The following is a 14287-nucleotide window of genomic DNA, read 5'->3' as shown; positions in this document are numbered from 1 at the left end:
CGTGTGTACAGCAGTATATCTCTACTAGTTCTGCATATGCTGCAGCGTGTTCACCAGAAAAACAGTTTCAGATTCCACTGCAGCTAACCTTTAGGAAACTACCTCCACATCTTTAAGAAATGACTTGAGTTTTTAAGTAGTATCAGGGAATAGTAACAGTTACTAGAAAAGGTTATCAAACACTTCTCTCCTTTCTAACTCCATCTCTCTGTGAAATTGGATTTCCCTCATATGTGAGGACTTCCCTGGTGGCTCAGACGGTAAAGCATCTGCCTACAATGCAGGAGACCTGGGTTCAGTCCCTGGGTTGGGAAGATCCCCTGGAGAAGGAAATGGCAACCCACTCCAATGGCTCCATTGTGTGACCCCGCTTCCCCTCCTTTTGTTCAACACTCCTAAATTGATTATTCTTTGAATGGATTCTGAATTTATTTCCTTTCCCAACAAACCTCTCTTCTTTTCATGTAGGCACTGTATTTGAAAATGGGAAGACTTCTGATTACCTGCTGTTGGGAAACTTTGTTTACACAGTGAGTGTGGGACATTTGCCTCGTTTGCATATGAAATTGAATTACTTCAACCAAGCTCATTTTATTTTCAAATTTAAATGTGTGCATTTCTGTATTTAAGGGTTGTTCGCACATCCTTTTAAAAATGAGATGAGATGTTTTGACTGTTGAGAGATTATCTTATATTAGGTTATAAAAATGTCATTTAGGTTCACTGACTGTATAGGCCTTTGGTTGTTCTTATTTTCAGTATTCCTTCTTCATTCTTATTGCCTCACTTTCCCTTTTTGTCTCCCTTGTCCCTTTTTCCTCAGGATTGTTTTATTGCCCTTGTTCGTATTGCCTTGCTTTCCTAAATTCATGGCAAATACTACCGTACTAGACTTGGGTGTTTAACAGCTAATTATTCTAGAGTCGCATTAAAAATAAAATGCCAAAAAAATTAAAAATAAAAAATCTCCATTTTTTTGAGATATTTAAGCCACGCAAGACATGGACTCCACTGTAGGAAATCACTGTATAAACGCTTATGAGGGATGCACAGATGAGTGTGAGCCCCACCCTGCCACTCAAGAGCCAAAAAATGTTCTAAAACCATTTTTTCATCTAAAGTCAAAAGCTCCACTGGGATACTAGTGCCAAAGGTCATATAGTTAGTCTCCAAAAGATGTGCCCTCCAGCCTTCAACTCTGAATTCTCAGGCCAGTGTCCTTTCCTCTCCTGTGACCCCTCCATGGCTCCACAAGTGGGGACCATGTGCTGTCCTAAATGTTAAGCGGGCACTGATACGGCTGATTCCGTTGGTGGAAAAACTATAATGTGATGTTTAAATAACTGATTAATAGGTAGTTAAGACTACTGAGTAACAGAGAGAGAAAGTTTTTGGCAAATCCAGGCTCTCCTTTCCATTGACATCAACCCACTCAAGTAGTAAAAGAAAAAAAAAAGGAAAAATACATTTGGGAGCCTAGTGGTTTGTTCTCGTACGACATGAGTGCAAAACAAATAATACTTGGTGGACTAAGTTTAGATATAAATCAGTAGATGTCATTGGATGTCTCAGAGACATTTTAAAGTATCCAAGTTTTAATAGAGAGTATTTCCTTCATTTTGTGTCAAAATCTCTCTCATTTTGGAATTTTTTATATAGTCTAAATTAAATATTTAAATTTTAGTAAATGTTTTATTTCTACAGCTCTTTATCCTGAATTGCTATTAGATATCCTGCTGAGAAAGCCCAAGTGCTTCACTTTATCCTGACTTTATGACCCAGTGGGCAGCGTCTAATACTATGTATAAACCCTACAGTAAGCAAAAGTAAGACTGTGCACTTAAGCACTCACTAATCACCAGCGCTAGGCAAGCACACACTTCCATCCTGGCAAACTGTTGGAAGTGCCCCGATTCCCTTTGACTACTAGCAGTATTCAGTATGTTATTTTTATCACAAATAGATAATCATAGATAATGCTGCAGTGCTAAGCGCCATTCTTGGTATTTTGCCTATAAAGGGATAAGTTTTATCAGATCCCAGTTTATAGATGAAGGAGATGAGACCCAGAGAGCTCAAGTAACCTGTCTTGTTCCTTAACAGAACAGCCAATAAGTGATGGAGTCTTGAGCACGCATAGTCTGACTCCAGGGCAATGTAGTCTGACTCCATTTAAACGTTGCGCTATCCTATGGAGAACACAGGGCAGTTCATTAAGTCTGGGTCCCCTGCTGTAGGGTTAATAGCATGGCCACCAATGACAGTGGATATATACCGCGTGGAGATGTAACACGCTCCTACATGCCACTCCGCAGAGTTTCTAATAAATCAAGTTATAGCATAAGTGTTCAGATTTCTAAATATCCAGTTATATGACTTACAATTCATCTTTAAAATTTAGAAAATGAAGTCTTGTACTACAGATGATGTAAAATAAACTTAAAGCAATCTCAGGAACCCAAGATTACTGTGGACCTTAGACAATTGTCGATCACTACTCATGAATTTTACGAGAAGTAGGCAGGCCCATGCTCAGAAGGCTTGTGGCTGGACTGTCGGACGACGACGATGAGGAGAGGGCAAGGAAGAGAGGCAGGAGTGTAAGGCTGCGCGTGGCAGTTCCAGCTGGCCACAGTCGTAATGTTCAGCCCTCAGCTAACTCACTCATTTCTTTGCTGGTTCGACGTACAAGTCCAGCTGTGAATAGTCTACCAGCCCATCTTATGAACTATCATATTTGTGAAGTAAAATAACGTCTCCCTTCTGTTCTAGTTTGTGGTGATAACTGTGTGCTTGAAAGCTGGATTGGAGACATCATATTGGACCTGGGTAAGAGGATCTTTAGTCACAACCAAGGATATCACATTTATTCATGCATTATCATTAATATTCATTGTTTTTCGTTATAACTTGATGTGTCTCTTTACTCCAGTTCCACAAGTGGTTCTATGGGGGTTCGGGACTGGAGGGAGGAAAACAGGGGACTCTAGTTTGAAAACATTGAGTAAAAAATAAGTGTATGTATCACAAGACTTCTCAGAGCCCTTAATATATGGTTGTACATTGTAAATACGCCTGAAAGTGGGAGGCCTTCAAACCTATTGATAGGAATCTTTTCACGGTAGAGTATGTCACAAGACATGCTCATTGGAAAACCCATTGGAAAACGATTCTGAAGACCATTAATATTAGTGAAAGATTTGTCCTCAGACACTTGCAGATCTCCAGCCTGAATAAAAGAAGTTCCATTTTAGATACATTAGTGTTGAAGTACATTCACATCCAGGTAAAGAGACACAGTAAACAAAAAGAAAGTTAGATGTTCAAGGGAAAGGTGGGCGCAAGAAATTTGGATTTGACAGTCCTTAGCACAGAGATTAGTATTCGCACAAGTGTCTTAGCATCTTTCAGTCAGAGCATACAGACAAAAACTAGGGAGGCTTAAAGATGGTAGCAGATAAAACTGATAAGAGTGAAAGGTGAGACCCACCAAAGGAGGTGGGAAAGGAACATACCGCAGGTATTATATCATCATAGAGGAGATGTATTTCATGCAAGATCCAGTTAAAACACACAAATATTTAGTTAATAAGTGCCATAGGTAACATTTATGGATACAGTAAAATAATAATAATAAGGAAATTTGTGAAAGCTTCACCAGTGTGTGAGTCCTCTGTCCACCTGCAAGTCTCTGACACAGATTCCCTCCCTCCACAGTTCAGCCACATAGCCATCTGGGGCAGCATCGCACTCTGGGTGGTGTTTTTTGGAATCTACTCATCTCTGTGGCCTGCTGTTCCGATGGCCCCTGATATGTCAGGAGAGGTAATGTATCCTAATAACAGATAATCTGGCAAACCATAAGAATTGGCATTCATTAATGAGCCTTAATTGCTTGGCTTGGGTTTATATTAAAACAGTATTCACCAATTTAAAAAGCTATTTTTAAACTCCACAGTTGTGAGTGATAAAAATTGAGAGAATATTTTAAACTTGGGCATTTTACTTAAATCTGACTTACCCTTTCATAAGTATTGCTGGGATAATAAAATATGGTTGTCAGGAGCTTGAATCCTGTTAAGACTATCTATACAGAAGATGCCATTTTAAAATTAGACCATCAATCCACACATACTTTTTGAATAAGAGATTTAGGGAAATGGTGAGTTTATGTCTTGGGACAGTCTGTCTTTTCTTCTGTTATCTTTCATTCTAAAGAAAAAGGCTACTGTCCTGTATTAAATGCACTTTTAGAGTTGTCTTAATGACATCAGTTTGGTTTTCATTTTGAAAGAGTTAGGCTATCTGACATTTTAGCCTTATCATGGTCCACTTTCAATTCCATCTGTCACTTTCTCGTTATACTGGTAGGAATTGAGTTATTAGGTGTTCGTGGGGGAGTGTCATAAGATCTCCTTTCGTACAGAAGGGATTCCAGCAGTAGGAGAGTGTATTATTTCAATTGCAGGAAATTTGACATAAAATGTATAAAAGAAAATGTGGAAAACATTTCAGGATTTCCTGTGACCTCACAGTAACTTGCAAATCGAGGTAACGTGAGCTCCGTTACAGCACATTGTTTTCCCGCAGTCACAGGAAACCTTTCCAGGGGTTTCTATTATTTGTTTCCCTAAGTACTGCCTGAGTACCTTTCACTTTTGACAGTCTGGTTTATAGATCATTTTCATGAAATTTTATCTGACAGCATCCTGCTTTTTATAAATTAGCAGAATGCAGACACATTAAAAAAATTTGTGGCTAAATTTATTAGAGAGAGGCATTATATACTATTACAGCAAAACCAGACGTATCGAGGAGTATGTACTTCCTTCCACCAAAGGGAAGGCTCCTTCTGAAACATGGACTGTGAACTCAAGAAAATTTACAGCATGTATTTTAAGGACAACAGAAAGAAAGCTGTGAATCCGTCTCCTTGCCTTGATTTGCGTCCTTTTTTCTTGAAGGAATAAAATCAAAGATTGTATATGTCCACTTACGCCACCTGGAAATTCCAATCCTACTGTTTTTATTTGATGTGCACTGTCTGATTGGACCTGCTTTTCCCCAAGGTCGATTCTAACTTAATACCTTTTTCATTAGACCTCATTTTGCCTCATGTCTGAATGTTTTATTTTCAAAATGAATGACACAAAAGATTTTGAAATCGAGATAGTTTGAGCAGCTGTAGCCAATCACTTTGAAGACAAGAACAGAGTTTTTGACCACCTACTTCTAGGACAAGTGTGAAGTTTGACTGGCTTTTAGCCAACCAAATATAATTCTACCCTTGCCTATAGAATTCCTGGTATTACCCAAACACAAGACTTAATAATGTCTCTTGACATTTGCGGTGATGCTGTGTTTAATTCAAAGTGAAATGAATGTCAGTACCCCATCACATTTCTGTTCACTTCATATACAGTGGGAAGTGCTAACAGGGCTTCTTTTTCTTGTTTTATTGCTACTAATACTTTGAATATAATGTTTAAATAGCTAATGCCCCATGGAAAATAGAAAGAATGGATTAATTCAGCTGTTGGCTTGGCTAACTTGTCCAAGATGTAAATTTGTTTAATGTATTTAAAGGAAAGAGTAATACTTTAAAATTATGTAGTACTTGGTGCTTGCAGAGTGTCTTGGTGTGCATATATGTGTAAATGAGCTTCACGGCCACTCCAGAAAAGGAAGATGACAAGAGCACCACTCACATTCTCTGGGAGAGAGAGTCTACGTTCACGGTTTCCTGGGCACCAGGGTTTTATAACCCAAAATATTATAGCAATACTCTACTTTTGAATCTTTTTATTGTGCACAGTCACTAATTCTATTACAATCCAGTTAATTTCAGAAAGTAATAACTACCCTTAGATTTGCATTTTTCATCGTAAAATTCTACATTTCAACCAAGAATGTAGCCAAATGCATATATGTGAAAAATTCATTTATGTGCCAGGAGTTATACTTGTGTGTATGTATATATATATACACACACATATATACACACACACACATATATCATTGGCCAACTATCTTGAGTAAAACTTACTTGTTCATCCTTCTAACTTTCACAGCAATATACTATTACAGTGTATATTACATATATTTTATTGTATATTGCAAGTAGCAATATAGTGTTCTAAATAACACAGGGATAAGTACAAATATTAGCGTTCCCTGACTTGACATGTTTTACGTAATCCATATAATGAAACACAACCCCAGGCATTTTCCAGAAAATAATAACGCTGTTCCAAAGGTTCCTGGTGTGCTATGAAGGTAACTTTCTGTCCCCACCAGCAACAGGGTTGTGAGTGTCTAATCCAAGGACCCTACCCCTAGAATTCCACATCTCTCCTGTTTTGATTTGGTGGCAGCTCCTCCCTAAAGTAAATAATTAAATACATGTGTATGTTTGGGTTGTCTAAAAGGCATAACAAGGCCATCCGGCATAGTAAAGCATTAACAGAGATGGTTAAGCAGACTAAAAACAGCAACCCCAGTCCCCCCCATCCTGGATCAGGTGGTATTTTGGAGGATGAGGTACTAGAGGTTTAAAAGGAATTGACACAATAGAGAAGTCCTTTAAAAAGACAGCTAAGTTGGACTGGAGAGCCTGGCTGTGGAGTCTCCAACTCGGCCACTCATGAGCTGTGTGACCCAGGGCTAGTTAAAAAAATAAATAAATAAAAAATAAAAAGACAGCTAAGATCTGGGAAAAACAATGCTAAAAATGCATAAGGTCTATTGAATGCTTTGAGTGTTTTATATGCATTTATTCTATCGATTCAGCAGCTGTTTGTTGAGATTCTACTGTGGGTCAAGCACTGTGGATTCATTAGTGAATAAAATAAATAAAAATCCACGCCCTTCTCAATGTTTCTGCTGGAAGGAGACAAAATAAGTGAAATATAGAGGGATATAAATGCTATAGAGAGAACAGAGCAGGCAGGAGAAACTGAGAACCGTGACTCCCATTGTTACCCACACCCTGTGGCTTTCACTCCTGGTCCAGTCACAGGCTCTGGAGGGGCTTGAGAGAGGGTGTCCTGATCTGACTTGTGCTTTAGCACCAGGACTGTGACCACGGTGTTATGAACCACCTAGGAGATTGTTGCAAGAACCTAGGCCGAAAGTAACGGTGGTTTGGGCCAGGAGAGCGGTCATGGTGAAAGGGGTCAGAGTCTGAAGCTAATCTGAAGGTAGAGCCCGTAGGATTTGCTGACAGATTGGATGTGAGGAGTGAGAGGAAATGAAGCCGAGGGGGACGCCATGGTGTTGGTTGTGACCATTAGATCATGCTTGTCCTCAACTCACCAAATCCTCCCAGCAAACTTATTACCGTGCTCGTTTTACAGATGAGAACACAGAGGCCTAGAGAAGGTAAGTAAGTGCCTCATCTGATAACCCAATCTGAAGTGACAGAGGACAGACTTAGCCGTGTGGTCCACGGTCAGCTGCCCCGTGCTGCTCCTCTGATCCTGTTTATTCAGAGGAAATCTGAGGGGACTCTCCCTCGTTGCAGCTATTTCAAGGATCTGTGTGGATGAGATCTCTATTTTCTGGTTCCTGACAGCAATGGCTCCTCCGTGCTTCTCTCCCTGTGGGCATGGCAGTGTCCTGGCCTTCCTCCGTCCACCCTCGGCATCCCAGCCGCTGAGCTCCACCTCCTCCTCACGTGTCTACTGCCCCTTCGAGTCTTCACTGATCTGCTCTGACATAAAGATGTCGAGTGCCCCATTAGTATTCAGTAAATGATTGCGAGGTGAAACTGCTTTTTTTCCATGCTTGTTTGTTTTGAACAAACACACGAGAAACAGTGGCGTGGAGGTGACAGAGAGACAGAGTTCGGCTCAGATAAGACCCTGGTGCTGACATCCAGAGGTTTTCCGGCAGCAGAACAGGATGCTGGCCTCTCTTACCCCAACCGCAGTCCCTGCCACTCGCGCTGCTCAGCAGAGCCATGCTCATCTGCGCTGTGCAGCTCCTTCCCGCTCCTGGGGTTCAGGTGCTCTGTGGACCTCTCTCCAGTGTTTTGTCTTCAGACAGACATCGTACATGTTGAAGGGCACAGATTATTCTGCTCTAATTAGTGCTAACTGGAGCACAGGGTGCAAATTTTAGACCACTTACAAGTATGGGTCTCAGGCTTCTACATTCAGCCTGGACACATACCATACACTGATCAGGGTTTTATAGTTGTTTCCAATCTGTGTTCTTGACACGTCCTTTCAGCCATCTGGAGACAGAGCCATTTCTCTCACTGTGTTGAAAGAAAACCCTTGTTCACGAAGAAGGGAAGGGAAGAGAACTAGCATTTATGGTGCACCCTTTTATTCTCCAGGCACTGGTTTTGATCCCAGGCGTTCATTGTTTCATTTAAATCCATATCACAAAGCTATGGAGTAAGTAGAGCAATAGCAAGTCACCCAGAGAATTCATCCCAGGTTTTCCTCTCAAATCCCTTCGGTTGCTCTAACATCCTGAGGAACTAAATACCTTCTCTTTAACACCCATTCCTGTTCCTTACTCTCAGATGGGGACTCTTTCTTTTCTCCTTGCAACCGTTTTCCTTGCATTCTGTTGATTTCCCTGATATATCTGCTATTTCCCAGGATACCCAGAGCCCTGATCAATTTCCCCCAGTTTGTCAGATACAAAAGCATTCCCATCTCTCTCTAAAAGTGCCTAGATTTTTAATTCTCCCCCCTCAACACCACCTAACTCCCTCAACACACTTCTAGAGACTGTGTCTCACTTTGTATCCCAACTTCTCATGTCCTCTTAGCAATATCAGCGTGTCTAATACCCACTCGTTAAATACATATATGTATAATATATATATAAAATTGAAAACCTAATCAACCCACATCATCAGAGAATGTACAGTTGCCACTCAGATGAGAGTAGGACCTCACTTACTGAGGGTCAGTCACTGTCACAAGTACTTCTCATATCTTCACTCGCTTAACCCTGAGAACATTTAACGCAACACTGTAAGGCAGTTTCTGTCACACATTTCACCGACACAGAGTGGTTAAATAATTTTCTCAAGGTCACACAGCCTGTAAATCATCTCTGAGCTGCCTTTGGAAAGCAGCCAGTCTTTCCCCTTTACCATTATACACACTGTTCTCTGTCCCTTTTACATTTTTCCTCTCGCCTTTTCACTTCTCTGCGTTTTTCTCCCAGCCGTTTGTATAAATGCCTTTTAATGTCAGTTCCCCAAAGTACTTACTTCCATCTGGTTGGTCAACTAAGCCATGCATTATCTGCATATAATATTTCCATCTTCAGCTGTGCTCAGCTGCCTGTATCACTAATCAGGCATCGTTACCTTCCTCCTTCCTTCAACACATTCTACATGCCTGAAATTACCAGAAATCCATCCCCTAGATATCTGAGCTTTTAGGCCAGACATGAGCCACTCCAGCCAGGGCCAGAGAGGACTCTTCTCAGTTGGTGGGCAGGGTGTTGCCATTTGGGAAACATTCCTTCCTATAGTTTTGTTTCCACTATAGGAATTCTACATCTCTGCCCATAATAAGATTCAAATGATAATGATTAACAAGCATTCCAGTACCACAAATATTGAAATATTTAGCTATTAAGAAGGAATTACGACATCACAGCAGGGGGAGAGTAGATTCCGCAAAGGTGGAGAATGAGACAATAAGAAATTATTTAGAAAAGGAAAAGAAAGAGAAAATAGCATGACAAGCTTGACTGCGACTTTAAATATGTCACTGTCTTCCCCTCCTCTCACAAATATGGTTGTGATTTAAGGGGAAGACTTTTTTTTTTTTTTTTTTTTCCAGACCTGACTTGTATTTTTTCACACCAGTACAACAATTTATGGGGCAAGGTAGACTCTGGGGAGAAGTGCTATGTTATATAAACACATGCTGGCCTGCTTTTTCTGACTTGTCTCAGTGATGTTACTGAGTATTTCTTGAAGTTTCAGAAGGAAATGTTTTAGGCACTCTGATTAGTACACCAGATTACAAAATAAAAAGCAAGTTCCATCAAGGATCATTTCATATCACGATGAATACCAGGAGGTTAGCAGTGGCAGAACTTTCCAGGGCATCACGGCCGCACAGACACACTGTACAGTCTTCCCGAGCGCCATCTGGTCCTGCTCTCCCTGGCCTGAGGGATCTATAAAACTACTGAAGGAAATTGAAGTTAAGGAACGAGCATGTGTTTTACAGAATTTCAGATCTCTTGATTGAGGTTTGTAAAGTCTCTCTAAAAAACAATAAAAGTCTTTGTTGAACCCTTTACTGTCACCCCTGTAGGAAAGGTATTAATAAACCACATTAGTGATATGATTTTCCTAAATTGTGCTGTTGCCCATTTTACCAACACAGTGAGTTACTTTACATATGAGGAATTTCCTGGTTTCAAATAGTACTTATTCATCTCTCAGCTTTTAATTACCTAGATAGCATGTAATAATTTATAGGTCCTAAGACCTGCCCTGGTAGATAGGGTGGGGCAGTGTTTTGATATGAAGGAATTTCATCCAAGATTACTGGGTTTAGCCAAGTAGCCTGGGGAGAACAACTGCTCCAAACTCTATCAGATGTTCTTTAGTCAACCAACAGTTGGGATCCCATCCAATAAAACGTGCCGTTGGTCGCAGTCCTCAGAGCCCTGACAGTGAATGAGACAGGCAGACTATCACAGATCTTAAAGAAGCTGGCCACATGGCCACTTCCAAGCCCATTTTGTAAAGAGAAGTCTTAAAGAAATGCTGGGAAGCAGAGACATCAATGTGACTAACGGCAAATCAGGACACGGGCACACACATGGGCATAGAGTGCTCTTTTGAGTCGCTGTGAGAGCTGGCATTGCTTTTTGTAAGCACAGCACCTTTTCCTACAATACGGAGCACACGTGTATTGAGCATCTAGGGTACATGTGTTGCTCTGTGTTAAGCAGTGGAGGATGCACAGGTGAACAGAATTGGTCAAGGTCCTTAAGGATTTTGTTTTTAATAATGGGATATGGATGTCATAAATATGAGGGATGATGCAGTGCACCCCAAGTGCCATGATAGGGAGCAAGGCATGAAAAGCTGAACAAAGCTGCTCTTAGTATGACAGAACTTTGGCTGTTTGTTTTCTAGAGTCAGTACATTCTTGCGTTCATTCCATAATTATGCATCAAGTATGTAGTTGGTTCTAGGCATGGTGTCTGCATAATGGATTAATTAGGCAAGATCCCCATGAGTGTTCAGGTTGAGGGGACCTGGGAGTAAGAGGGGAAAAGTCACTAAATCAGTTAACAAATGGCTAAATGTTGAATGATTAAAGATGATTTCACAAGGTGATAGGAAGAAAACAGGGTGATATGATAAGGGACAGGATTGTAATGGCTGCTCCAAGAAGGTCTTTTGGAAGAAGGGACAATTAAATGATCCAGAGATAGCTTCAAGTGAAGAAGAGCATTCCAGGGCTGACAGAGCAACTCATGCCCAGACTCTGAGGCAGGACTGAGGCTAATGTGTTCAAAGACTGAAAAGTCCATGTCACTGGAGTTGAAAAAGTAGGAAAGAGCACTATGAAATGGAGCCAGTGAGATGGGCAGAAAGTAGATCACCACCCCTGGCTTAGCCTCTAGCTCGTAAGTCAAGTACAGCTTGTTTTTTGAGTTGCATGCCAGGGAACAATCAGAAATGCTCATAAAAGAAACCATGAATGTCATGTGCCATCTGCTTCAATAAAGCTCATAATTGGACACAACTCTTGCCTTCTGTGATATGGTAAGAAACATTGTCAATGAGTTCAAAAGCTAGTTGGCTCCAAATTCTCACTTAGCCCCCCTAGTGTGTATCATGCAAAGCAAGTTATTTTATGGCATACTTTTGATGTTAAAAAAAGTAACTGGATTAAACAAGATAGAAACATTTCTCTCTCATATGAAAAAAAAAGGTCCAATGGAGCCAGATAGTTCAGGACTGGTGTGGCAGCTGCACAGTCATCAAAGACCAGATTTCTTCTATCTTGCTGCATAGTGAACCTTAGTGTACTTCCTCATAGTCCATAATGGCTGCTTAAGCTCTAGCCATTTTATCAACATTCCAGCCAACATGAAAAAATTAACCCTTTCTCTTTGAAGTTCTTTCCTAGACATTGCCCACCATATTTCTACTTAGCTCTCATTAACCAAAGCTAGTCACATGGTCATACTTAGCTACAATAAGACAGCCAGAGGAATATAGTCTGAGCTGGAGGAAAAGATGATTCACGATTCAAGTGGTTGCACCTAAGAAAGTGAGCAGAGACATACTAGGAGGCAACTAGAAGTCTCTGCCGTGATAGTCAACAATGTTTCTACATAAGCCATATGTCAGTTTATGTCTTGCCATAGGTAAATCTTTTTTGAAGTTTTGAATTTTTAAAATATAATTTCCTAAAACAGATGGTAATTAGAAGATGAATGGAGATGTTAGTTAGATGGTGGTGATTTTGCAATATATAAATGTATCAAATCAACACATTGCACTCCTTAAACTTATATAAGGTTATATGTCAATTATATCTCACTAAATTAGGAAAATAAATTTTTTAAAGAAAAACATTTCCTGCCATCTGCAATATAGGCCATATATGTTTCACAGATTGAGTTACTAGTAATCAAAGAATTGATGCTTTATGAGATGGTTTTTTGTTTTTTTATTTTTGCTTGTTTGAACTTTCCTTTATATTTTCATCTTTAAAATGAGAATAAAATAGTATCTATCTCATGGTATTGATTTTTTTACCTTTTTTTTTGAGATGGCTTTTAAGCAGATAAAATATAGAGCTGTCACAGAATTATAAAAACTTGTAAGAATGATATAACAAGTAAACAAATTGACCACTGAGATACCGTACTTTATCTTAATATAACTTCTCCAGTAGCATCAGAATATTTTAAAATTGTATTTCTCATAGCCAAAAGAATATTTTGTTACTAATTTTGTCCTCATTTTTCTGGTACTTTTAAGTTTTTTAAATAGCACAGTGAAGAAGATTAAAATAAAACAAAGCAAAACAAATTCTGTTCTTAATTACTTTTACTGTTCCGGAAACTACACCCCTAGAAAAGTTTCAGAGCTGTGCAGTTTCTAATGCTCTTGATTGCTTTTTAAAAAGACTATTTTGCATGTTCATTTCTCAGTATTTATTGATACATAGTCAAATTTTACTTTAAAAAAATAAAATTGGCTTCTGATTGATCTGATTGATCCTGGTGGCTCAGATGGTAAAGAATCTCCCTGCAATGCAGGAGACCTGGGTTTAATCTCTGGGTTGGGAAGATCCCCTGGAGAAGGAAATGGCTACCCACTCTGTTATTCTTGCCTAGAGAATCCCCATAGACAGAGGAGGCTAGCAGGCAGTCCATGGGTAGCAGAGTCAGACAGGACTGAGCGACTAAGCACAGTCCTGTTGTGTTGATACACAGGATTGTATCAACCACAGTTGATACACAGTCAACTTTTACTTTAAAACAAAGTTAGCTTCTGATTGATCTAGGTCCCAAGTAGCTCTTCCTCCTTTTCCTCTGATAATCTTTTTTAATCATTTGTTTGCAGAGAGTGGAGATACAAAGGTTGTTTCTCGCACTATTCAGCTGGATTGAATATTGATTGAGTCCCACAGGGTGATCATGCCTTCTTCAGTTCTTCACCACCACCCAGGAATGTCCAAGGGGGAAAGAGCACAGAAACGCTGTGAACTGGCATCTCATTTGCATGTTTTCTCAGATTTTCTTTGCTTGGAACAATTTGCATATTTTCTAAAATTTTTGTTTGTTTGGGATAATCCAAGCGAAGGGCTTTCTTTGTCTCAGAGTAATCAAGAGCTTCTGGTAATAATTGCAAACATATTGAAGTTTATCCAAAACACCCTTCTCCTTAGTTATTTTCTGGGTGTTCTGCCCTGTCTATTTTTATGGAGAAAGTAATTCATCCTGTATAAGAGCCCAATTCAGCTCAGTGCAACTGAGATTTATGGAGCGCCTCTGCATCAGGACCTATACTGGGTGTCAGTGGATCAAAAGTTGACAAAATAGAGTCCCTCTTTGGAGCCTGAGTTGTGAGTAAACCAACAGATCAACAGAACATTAGAATGTAAGACACTAGTTATTACGATGAGGATGCACAAGGGCTGGCCCAGGAGAGGCCACTCTGCACACTATAGCTTGGAGACTTTAGAACAGTTTCTTGGAACTACTGTTCCCCACACTGTTCAGGAAGGCAAGAGAAAGAAGGACTTTCAAAGCAGTGTGTGTTAGTCAT

At 40.0% G+C, this 14287-nt stretch overlaps 1 protein-coding gene across 6 annotated transcripts in view; it reads left to right on the top strand.

Moving 5' to 3' along the window:
* ATP8A1 (ATPase phospholipid transporting 8A1) overlaps positions 1-14287 on the top strand; it is a 236490-nt gene that overhangs the window by 196898 nt on the left and 25305 nt on the right. For all 6 annotated transcript variants that reach the window (XM_070372338.1, XM_005908123.3, XM_005908124.3 and 3 more), the window contains 3 exons: positions 469-530; positions 2773-2829; positions 3718-3825. In XM_070372338.1, the coding sequence (XP_070228439.1) occupies positions 469-530; positions 2773-2829; positions 3718-3825 (227 nt within the window). The remainder of the gene's footprint in view (positions 1-468; positions 531-2772; positions 2830-3717; positions 3826-14287) is intronic.

The sequence above is a fragment of the Bos mutus genome, chromosome 6, assembly GCF_027580195.1.
Source record: "Bos mutus isolate GX-2022 chromosome 6, NWIPB_WYAK_1.1, whole genome shotgun sequence".
NCBI classification, from domain to species: Eukaryota; Metazoa; Chordata; class Mammalia; order Artiodactyla; family Bovidae; genus Bos; species Bos mutus.
The sequence above is the reverse complement of the archived record's forward strand: the minus strand, read 5'-3'. Positions and strand labels throughout refer to the sequence as shown.